The sequence below is a fragment of the Rhagoletis zephyria genome, unplaced genomic scaffold (assembly GCF_001687245.7).
Source record: "Rhagoletis zephyria isolate East Lansing unplaced genomic scaffold, Rhagoletis_zephyria_1.1 Rzeph_scaffold_07840, whole genome shotgun sequence".
Lineage (NCBI taxonomy): Eukaryota > Metazoa > Arthropoda > Insecta > Diptera > Tephritidae > Rhagoletis > Rhagoletis zephyria.
The window spans coordinates 15,933-27,441 of NW_016164922.1; the positions used below are offsets into that span (position 1 = coordinate 15,933).

At 33.9% G+C, this 11,509-nt stretch overlaps 1 protein-coding gene across 1 annotated transcript in view; it reads right to left on the bottom strand.

The window, feature by feature from the left end:
• Positions 1–9,121, bottom strand: part of Cpsf6 (cleavage and polyadenylation specificity factor subunit 6) — a 16,238-nt gene extending 7,117 nt beyond the window's left edge. Inside the window, exons 1-4 of the mRNA XM_017630535.1 lie at positions 8,749–9,121; positions 8,586–8,682; positions 8,287–8,526; positions 4,846–5,313 (exon numbers count right to left, since the gene is read on the bottom strand). Coding sequence (XP_017486024.1) covers positions 4,846–5,313; positions 8,287–8,526; positions 8,586–8,654 — 777 coding nt within the window. The 5' untranslated portion in view covers positions 8,655–8,682; positions 8,749–9,121. The remainder of the gene's footprint in view (positions 1–4,845; positions 5,314–8,286; positions 8,527–8,585; positions 8,683–8,748) is intronic.
• Positions 9,122–11,509: the final 2,388 nt, after the last annotated feature.

Genomic DNA, 11,509 nt, shown 5'->3' on the forward strand with positions numbered 1-11,509 from the left:
AACATTCCCAAAATTACGTTGTGTGTTTAATTATGAATTAAAGAAGACGGATTATCGCGTTGAAATGTTGCCATAAAAACATGAAATAAAACAACAATGATAATAATAGTAACAATAACAGCAAACAAAACGATATATTTGTTACACGATTTTTAACTTTTTCTTTTTTTTTTGCATTACCCACACTACAATAAGTATTAGTAAGAATATGGAATTTTAGTAAAATAGCTTGGTACGAAAATTTCATTAAAGACTAATTGCCAGAAGAGGAACGAAATATACAACAATAAATAAAATACAACCAGGCAGGTTCTGCAATTTACTTCCTGGTCAATTTGAATTCAAAGCGAGTTTGATTGAAATCCATACATGTATATACACTTGTGACCAGCTGATTGAGTTAAGTGGCATTTTGACCAGTTTTGGTTATTTTCCTTTTTTTGTTGAATTAATGTTTATAATTTTTATAAAAGTCTTGCACTTTTCATAACATTTAAAAATTCTTACGAAAATTCTACAAACTTTAACAAATGCGCCCAAAAATTTTAAACTTTTTATTAAATTTTTTTAGAAAAATTTAAGGTATGCAGCTTTATAGTCCATCTAATTTTAGTAGGATATTAAAATGGATATGTAATGTAAAATGTTAAAAATTATAAACATTAAATAGACAAAAGAAAAATAGCCAGAAATGGTCAAAATGCTACTTAACTTAATCAGCTGACCACAAGGGTATATACATATACAGTCGGCGTCAAAAATATGGTGTTTCTTTATTTATATTTTCCATAACAAATTTAAAAAATTTTTTTTAATATAGATAGTTCATGCAACAGCAGAAACTAGCATAATCGATTTTTTCTATTTCATATTGAGTTCCTCTGCGTTGGAAAGACCAGGTGGAGAAGGACTTGGCTTCACTTGGCGTAGTTGGCACAGAAGAGAAATGACTGGCGTACTGTTTTGTACTCGGGAAAACTCATTAAATTTTAGTATAATAAGACGCAGGTTTCAAGTATAAATATAGATTTTGTTCATGTGATATATGGAAAAAAAGTGCAACACCCTTGACAAACTAAATTCTCAAACATCAGCGGAAATTTTTAGAGACTTCAAACTTGCACCTTATTATACTAAAATTTAATGGACTACAAAACAGCGTACTCAAAATTTTTCTAATAAATCGAATTGAAAAGTTGAAATTTTTTTTTGGTATTTCTTTAATTTTCCCCCGAGTTGTATGTGAAATTAAAAAAAAAAATTATTTTGCTGGTTTAAATTGATGGTTTCAAAACCATCATCTTGTGATAAAAAATATTATTGTCTTAAACTAACAATAATTAAAGCTCAGTTAGTCTAGACTTAATTTCCTTAACTTAATATTATGGCTAACCTGTTATATGAGAAACTGTGTTGGCGGTTAGTTAAAACTTAACTTACCGTAAGAAACTTAAGAACCTGTAAATTTTAGGTTCTTAAGTTACGGCCTTGCGGAAATTGAGAGCGGTGAGAGAATCAGGCTTGCCAGACAGTCGTTTTTGTATTTCTTAAAAATAAATGAAAGCAAACATTTTTGTTTGCATGCAATTTTTTGATGTGGCATTCTAGGCGGCGAATTGTTAAACAGCTAAAGAAGAAAATACAAAAACAAAATATTTCCGCTCTTGGCTTAAGTTGACGTGTTGAGTAATGATCGATGATTTCTTATAGTAAGTTAAATTAAGTTAAGTCTAGACTAACTGAGCTTTTACTTGCTAGATGTTAACGGAAAAGTCTTAAATGATCGAGAGTAGCTCAAATTGATAAGGTGTGAAAAAAAAGTTCTTTCGCCGAGTTAAACTGGCTGATTCTGCAAAATGGAAAATGCCTGTTGTGACAGAATTGTCACTGTCACATTATAAAATATGCCCCTGCATGTATTTATATATATTTGGAATATTATCAACATATGAATACACTTTTCATCAGCGCCGTAAAGTTTAAGCTTTTGCTTGGAATTGCTTATTTTTTCTTATTCAGGATTTCCAAGCTTAATTTGAACGATCATGCTTATTTTGCACATTTCAATTTATAAAGCCAAGTACGGACCTTTTAAGAAAATGGTCAAGAAATAAATTGCTATTATTTCGTTGGTGTGAATAGTAGTGTCCAAGGAGTTTTGACATCTGATATTTTACAACCTGCTGTCTCATTTTTTCCTTCCTTAACCCTAGAAAGATAACCTACCTACCGATGAGCATATTTTTGTAAATTTTTAATGAGGGCTCTAATGATTTGTGATTATAATAGAGATGGGCACGGGGCTAAGTATTCAATCCCGATCCCGCCCATCCCGAAATTCGATTTTTAAGTCCAGACCCCGCCCATTCCGACGTTTTTCAGAATTGTACCGCGGGTCCCGTGGGTCCCGAAATCTATCTCTAAAGCAGGCTACAAACGGACAGCAAATTGAAACGATCGGTTGAGATTTCAAAGTGTGTGGCGTGGTTTGCAAACCGATCGAAGGTTGACAAAAATGTTCATCATCTTTCAAATTAATTTTAAATAATAATGAAAGATCTGGTATCTTCCGATTATTTTGTTTTGCTTAAAAAAAAGTGCATATTTCAAACATCGTTTTTAAGGAAGATTTTGTAAATTTGCGTGGGTTGCGGTTTTATCGGCAGTGTCGGGAAAGGATTTTGATCCCGTCCCGCCCGCCATATTTTTACAGATCTTCCCGATACCGCCCATCCCGGCCAATTTTAAATCAGTACCGTGGGTCCCGCTATCCCGCTCCCATCTCTAGTTTATAATGCTCAAATTTATAATAAAAACGCATTTAATTTTTAAAACTCTTCCAAACTTATAAAATGACTATATTAGGTGCATTTTTTTGTAAGCGAGCGACAAAAGAACCATTAACAATTCACAATAGAGCAGTTTTTTCACTTAACAACACTACCCTTCAGGTCGTGTATTTTTAACCGACCTGGCTGAACTCGGATAAATAGCGGAGTTTGTGTTGTTGTTTAGCGTGTATTTCGTCATTTGAGCGAGTATTCTTTTGGAGCTCGGTTGCAAAAGAATGCACCTATTATTTAAATAAATATGCAAAATTAGGGTAATATATACGCTCTAGAAAATCGTGCGCTTCTGAAGCGTATCTTTTACGTAAGTTGTAACATGGTTATCTTTTTAGGGTTAATAATGGTAATTTTTGTTAAAACAAGGGTGCGTTGTACTCTTCACTAAGAGTACAGCGTAGCAAATTTCTTAGGAACTTCGTACTGCTAAAGAAAATTTGGCTCTAAATTTTTGTAGACCATTTTTGGGCAGTTTTTTTATTCATCGAACTAAATAAGGCATTGGTGTTATTAAATAGATTAAAAACAATTTATGTATCTCAAATGGAGAATAACGAATATTAATGAAATTAAAACGACCAGAGCAAATCTCTTTGATTTGAGAATATCAAGCAACACTTGATTGTCCGTTGTAACAAAACATTAAACTGTACTTAAATTTTGTTGTTTTGCGAGCATATTTGCAAGCCAATGTTTTAGTGCTTAAAATGGATTTTTTATTGCTTATCGTCGTTTAAAGTACAAAACCGCGTAAAGTCATTCTGCAAAACTGCTCACACAAGCTCTTGGCTCAATCCTTATCCATTCGTCCTGAAATATACTAGCAAGAAATGCGATTGCTTTATAAAAAAGAGAACCATTTTAAAATATGAGTGTTTTTACTCTCTAGAAAATAATTTACGCACAGCTCACATACGCGGTTTTGCATTTTGTTGATACGCGGTTTTGTACTTTAAACGACGTTAATTTCTTCGGCCTTGCTTTTCATACATAAATCGAGAAGGATAGAAATCTTCTATATCTATTCTGCCACCACATGTGTTTTTTAATTACATATTAACAAAATTATTAAACATACTATGCTACTTTTCGTTAATTGGTCCTAGGCTGAATATCGTCATCGTCGACGATCGTCAGGTCAGCGCATCAGTAAAATGGCTGACGATGGCAGTACCGTCACTTTTACTGACGATGACGATATTCAGCATAGGGACGAACATTTACTTAAATATAATTGTTTGCTTGATGTCATAGAGAAATCTGTACATTATAGCGACTACACTTAAATTGGCATTCAGAACTACTCAGATAAACGTTGCTAGCTTAGTAGAGTTCAAATTAAAAAGTAAGCACACCAAAAAGTTGTGAGCAAATGGTAACTACTTAGGACTACCAATTCTAAGGGTATTAAAACATACTGTATATATGTATGTAGATGTATATATATATACGTTTTGACGATTTTTATTTATTTATATACAAAATTTTTCATATTTTTTTATAAAAATAGAGTTCATTTAACCAAAATCATATTTTTATTTTCATATAGAACTCGGGAAAATTTAAGAAATACAAAAAAAATTTCATAAAAAGTGTCAACATTTCAATTCGATTTCTTAAAAAAAGTTTAAGTATGCAGTTTTTAGCCCAGTAAATTTTAGTATAATAAGGTGCAAGTTTCAAGTCTCTGAAAATTACCGCTGATTTTTGAGAATTTCGTTTGTATACTCAGAATTTTTTCTAATGAATTGAAAGGTGAAAAATTTGTATGAAAATGTTTGGTATTTCTTGAGTTTTCCCCCGAGTGTCCAATTAGAAAAAAATTTGATTTTGCTGGTTTTTGCTGTTGAATGAATTACATTTAAAAAAAATATGAAAATTTTGCTATGGAAAATATAAATAAATAAAATCGTCAAAACGTCGGGGGTTTTTATATTTTTGTCGCTGACTGTATATTTATGTATGTATAATTGATAAGATATAATCAAAGCACACATACCTGCATACGTGGGGGCCCTGCATTCGGTCCTACAGGTGGACCCTGTATGTGCTGTGGCCGGTATTGGCCTGGCGCCATATTGGGATTCATCATACGTGGTGGATGGCCAGGGGGTACCCCTTGTCCACCAGGATGTGGCGGCATTGGTCCCCCCACACCCATGTTCGGAGGTGCGGGACCACGTGGCGGTCCATTCTGTTGTGACGGTGGAACTGGGCGCGTCTTCTGCAAACTCTCAAACTGGTTTAGCGCCTGTTTAGTCGGATACGTTACCACCGGAGCTTGCCCGTGAAGCTCTTTTTTCGGCAAACGTTCTAAAACCAGACGTAAGCTTGCTTCAGATCCCAGTGATATAACGCTGAAGCCTTTCGATTGACCATTTGATCTGTTCTCAAAAAATTTTACCTCTTGGAAATCGGTTACTCCAATTTCGCGCATAACATTCGCAATATCTTGGTCAGTTGTCCACTGTAGAGATTTATGATAATGAAACAAGAATTTATTTTTCTAAGTACAACAATTATATTGGTTTTTAAATAGTACATCCAAATTTAAGCATAGACAGACAAAAATATTCCGGATTAACCGAAGCTCAAAAATATTTTTTCACGTGGTTCCGGGGTTTCAGCTCAATGCCTAGTAGATATGTATATTTTATTTATTTGCTTTTAACACCTTTACTTTTTATTTTTAATAGCTTTTTGTACCTTTTTATTTAAATCAGCTAATTCTGGCCTTTACGCCGGACTTTACTGATCAAAATTCCAGTGAGCTCGATGAAGAAGTTTGAATGAGAACAAAATAATGGAAATTTGAATTTGAGTTAATGCAAGGCATATTTAACAAGGTGGAAGTGACAACTAGCTCGAACTCTCTTGTAGCTAGTTATTATGTCAAAAAACTATAAACAAACAAATTAACCCTATTAGGTGGGCGTGCTGTGTTTGCTACAGGAAAATAAAGCGAGAAAGCTTTTTTTATTACTTCACCTGCTTATAATTTCACCATGGAAATGCATCAGCATAAATACATTCATATGTATGTACGTATACTAATTTTAAGGATTACTTCAATATTACTTTCATAGAATTTTAGCTACATTCGCATCTTATATTCACACATACATATACAGAAAAGAATACCTCATAGAGGAAACCACGTCATTAAATGAAATGTTTTATGAAACTGCTTTAAACATTTTTTTGTTTCTATTCGCCCAATGTTTTTGCTCGTTTAGTTCTTCTACATATGTACGTATGTATATCAGTGTAAATCTAGCTAGGTCCTGACGCGGTTATGTGTGCATAATATTGTAAGAAAATTTTCTTACTCAGTGGTGAAATTCCGTGGCTTCAGGCAACCAAGTTTTCTAATTTCGCACAGAATTCAAAACTATCTCAAAGCACAATTAAATTTTTAATGCAAATTAGAAAATGGCAACTTGAAAAAGGTTAAAAAATATTCATCATTTGACATTATAGTCGGTGTTCAAAAGAGAGAAATGTCAAAATCCTACCTTGTTTAATATGCCTTCGTACTACGCCTTTTTTGACGCAAAAATGAGAAAATTAGAATTGCATGAATTTTTTGCGATTTTGGTTAAATATTTCTCGGATTCGCCCATATCCAGACAGATAGCGCAATTTGAAAGATCTTGGCTAGCTTGGAATAACTGCATTAATCCAATCCGGGATCTAGCTCACCACGGATAATCGAGAATTCCAGTTAAGAGAATTTATAGGTTTTCACAATAACTACAAGTTGGTGCATGCAACTTTACTCACCCAAAATTCAAACTTTTTTCTCAGAAGTGTTCGAATTTTTTGAGTATACATAAAAATATTTATTTATTTATTTATTGAATGAAAAATAATAATACAATTATTTCACAAAAAAAGGAACACTAGCTGCCAGGGCTTACGGGCTCCATATACAAATAAATTGTGGTTATTCGTTATATGGAAGCAATGCGACAAATCGGATTATTATTATTGGCTTTAAGACGCGTTTTGACCTGGTTCCGCTTAAGTGCACTACTACCGAAAATTCTTAAAAATAAATAATTAAACATAAGTGGCGAACAACATCACTTTGATATGGGGGTGCTATAGATATGTCCAATACGGTATATGTAAATGTTTTTTTAGCCTATCTTCTTCCTAAATTGGCGACACTAAGAACAAAGTATCGGAAGAATCAAGAAAAATCATACTACAGCATTTTGATAACATAGTTTCTGGAAGAATCTTTGCAAAAGTTGTCATGGCAACAGAAGCTTTTTATAAAAATCACCAATATTATTGCCAGTTTCACAGCGATCCTGTAGGGCATTTCAAGGCCATAGAGCACTTTGTATTGGTTACAGTAGAAAATTAAAAGTTGGTATAGATATTACAAATATCAAAAGGAAAAAACTATGGGGGTGGGTGACCCGTTTTCTACGATACATTTTTTCCCATACAAAAGTTGGACTACTCTAATGTATGTACATATCGTTAGCTTAAAGAACAAAGTTGCTCAGTCAATTATTTTTTTATTTATTTTTTTTCATTGAATATAAACGAGAAAAAATTAAAGAAGTACCTCAATCCCTTTCGAAACGATGCATTTTTAATACCCCATGCTTCATATAACAAAATATAGCTTTTCATAAAAAGTGGACTTCACAACGTTTTACTCTAATCTAGCGAAATAATACATATGTATTCCTTTGGAAATTTCGGTGATTCATTGGCATTTTTTAAATATTTTATATACTACTGGGGTTTTAATTAAGCTTTTTGTGTACTTGTTTATTTTCTAAACAAAAAATTATTATAATTCTATAAAGTGCGCGCAAAGATTCCTTTAGGGTTTCATTATTCAACTTATACTACAAAAATAACTAATTAGTCAAGAATAACAGAAAAGACTAATGACTTCAACTTTGCAGACTTCAGTCAAAGATGTGATTGATGGGCTGCAGTTAAGAAATGTCAATGAATGTGACTGCAGCGATTTAAAGTCACGATGACTGCATTCTTTAACACCTCTGGACTTAAACTTGTTTTTTTAAACAAATTATAACAAAAATTTACTCGTAGCTTTTGCTGAATGAATGGTGAATAAAAGCTCTTTTTTAGCGCATAATTTCAAAACATGCCAAATTTTGAGTTGTGCCTCTTTTGAAGACGGTCTGTGATATACCTATATATATATATTCCGATCGGTAAACTGATGGATGCCTTCGGCCACGCTTAGGGATTATAAACCTCACTAAGTAGAATTCTCTTTTGTGTTGCCAGAGAAGAGTGGCAGAAGTAATCGTAGTAAAAATAATTGCATATATTGTGTTAAATTCATCATAGCCTTTTTGGGCTATAGGCTTTATCGCAAATATCTTTTATGTATATTTGTATTTGTACTCAAAAATTCTCCGAAAAGGTTAATGAAAATACTCACCCAAGTTAAGTTACCGACATATAGTTGATAACGCCGCCCCATATGATTGGGCGTTAAACTACCACCACCTTGATGGTATAGACCATTGGACCCGCCACCGTTTCCGGCCGAATCACCACCAGCGACTGCTGCAACATTATCGCCAGCATTGACAGAGACAGTCCCCCCAGCTGTAGCTGAAGATTCGGTCGGACCCCCTATATCGTCATATAAATCAACACCTTCAGCAGCAAATTCATCCTAAAATGTAGTGTATGAAATTTCTGATAAGTTTCAGATCAGCCATCTCTTTTACTCACCTGGTTCTGCGCGGCAAAATCTTTATCCAGGTCTTCAGCGTACAGGTCTAAAACGGCACCGTCAGCCATGGCAATCAATTACCAATTTATAACTTTTCTGATGTTTGCAATTTAAAAAGTTTAGCATTCAAAAATACAACAAAAACTTATTACGACTAGTTACCAGTTTTTAATTATCTTTATTTTCGTTTCCCCCGCTAAAAACCGCATTCAATTAAAAATAATGTGTATGTATATTAAGAACTGTGTGCTCTGTGCTCTTCTTCAATACCAGCCACACCGGTATAAAGCGTGAAATTTTTGCACAAATTTCCACCTTAGTTTACTTTCTTCTCTTCTTTTAAACACATTTTTGTTGTGCGATTTTTTTCCTTTGTATGATTAACACTTTTAACTCGATCTTATGAAATGTCTCACAACTTTTTACCTAATAGGTATGTCCTGAAAATCCAACAGAAAATTATTTCTTCTCAATTCACACACGCCAACCGAATAGAAAATGGAAGTGCGACCAGGGCTGCCTACTATTCTTAGTAATGAGGATGTAAAAGCCCCAAATAGAAAAATATAGCTGATGCCAGATAAAACTTTGTGGCTTTGCGTGACGCAATGTAATCAAATTTTATGTTTTTGCATGACAACTCGAATTTGGACGAAATAAAATAACTATCAAACCAGCTGATAGTCAACGCGCGCAAAAAGATGTGAGTTGGCCATCTTTTCGCTTCGCGCTGCAGCTGAAACCATCTATGTGGCATGCTTCGTGCATTTTCAAGCAACTCATCTTATCTGTCAAAGCGAATCTGTCACGCGATGCGAAGAAAGCGTTTTATATGGCACTTAAAAGTGTCTATTTTATCCCTTCTGATTTAGCAATAAAATTGAGCCACATTTCTAAAACAAAGTGCAATGTCTGAAATAAAATAAACTAGTTGTTTACACATTAGAAATTAGAAAATTTTAGTAAAATGAAAGAGTAGTAAGTAGTATATGCGAAGGATTTCATAAAAATGTATTGGAATATTATTGCTTTAAAAAAGTGCCATTTACAAATCAATTCCGCACGTTACCGAAGATTTTGTAACCGGAAAATTGTATTACCAAAAAATGTTACCAGTTCTTGTCACCGTAGTTCCAGGTACGTAGATAATGCAGTTAAAATATTCAGCAATTCAGCTATGAAGAATTGTGGAAATTTTGGCATTGCCTATTTCACGGGGTAATACTTTGTTACCAGCTTATGAGAAAAGGGTTTAAAAATTTACAGGAACTTCATTTGCCGTTACACAACTTTTATTACCAGCGCAGAATAGACCTGTTAAGGCAAAATAGGACCCAAATGGCACGGCCAATGGATTCAAAGAGACTCAGGCCAAAAAAATAGCTTTGTTTCTTAACAGATCATTATCACAAATTATCACTCATTTCTGCTAGAAGGCGTTTCTTAACTCAAAAACGAGTAGAAACTAGAAGCTCTCTCTTCCGCTCTTATTTTTTTTAGCTCTTCTGCTAATTTCTGCTGTCAAAATGAATAAAAGAAAACTCGCGCCAAATATTTTCAATAGACAAATACACCGATCAGGTGTTTACCTGCTAGTCTTTCGTAATTCTGTTAATTTTCTCATTCTTCTTCTTCCTGATCATTATCTGCTAGAAAAGAAAAGAAACAAAGCCTAAATGCAACTCTGAATTCTTCGAATATACCACATTTAGAAAATGTTTAATGAGAAAAGTGGCAACACTGGCAACTTGACTTCCGGTATTGCATTTACTGCCAAACCGATTCGGTAGTGCTTTTGGTCGCGCAATTATTCCTCTTCCAGTGCTGTCGCCGTCTTTCCAATCAAATGGGGTGTTCACAGTTCGTTCCGAATAGTGACTCAAAATGTAGACGTCTACATTTTGAGACGTCTTCTAACCGTAAAATCCGTGGTGTTGTTGTTTCCCATACAAAATTGGAAAACGACGACGTCTACATTTTGTCACACTCAAAGGCATGATTCAATAATACAAGGTTAGATAATTATTGACAGCTGCGGTTTGACACTCCCTTACAAAAGGTTGCATTTACGAAGGACGGAGAAAGGGGAATAATGAAATCTCTTGTTGCGAAAATGGTAGTAGAAAAGTACGCAAAGTAGGCAATTAGTAGTCAAATTCCTTTTGTAAATTCTAATGTATTTGCAGGAAATCTGGCATTTTAAACGAAATGTTGAACGTAATATTGATATATCTACGTGAATTACGCAATTTATGTGCTATTTAGCTGTATAAAAACTACAAAATTACTCAAAATTAAGATAAGACTATTATGAGATTGATGTAAACATCCAATTTAAAAACAGTTTATGTTTTCATCAGTTAAATATGCTTCATATGCATACACAAATAAACATATTGCACAAAAGCTATACTTCTATTTCACACCAAAGGTACACTCTTTCCATGTAAATTTGCAAAGAAGCAACACGGTGCCACTGCTAAGGGAGCGGTGCGAGAGAGACAACTGTCAGTTTATCGAACCTTGTATTATTGAATCATGCTCAAAGGTATGTTTTTTACGCGTCTACATTTTGCAACCTCGCAGCGGGTTGCATTATGGCAATACTAATCACTTTTTTTTCGTATTTATTGGGCACGTTTTCTGTATTTGCATTTAATTTGAGCGCAATTTCTGATGAAAAGAAACAAATCAAAGAAAAGAAATAACAAATATTAGGAATTGGTAATTAAGTTAAATAATTACAATTTTTCAGAAACAAATTCGAAAGGCGACATATTTAAAATGCACGCAAAGAAGAAATATCTGGCAACACCAGCAAAGTTTTGAGACGATTTTGCGACGACTGCTAGAAAAGGGTGCTCACAGTTTGATGCTAAAAGCCCTGTATGCAGCTCTCAAGAAAACGGTCAAGAAAAAATTA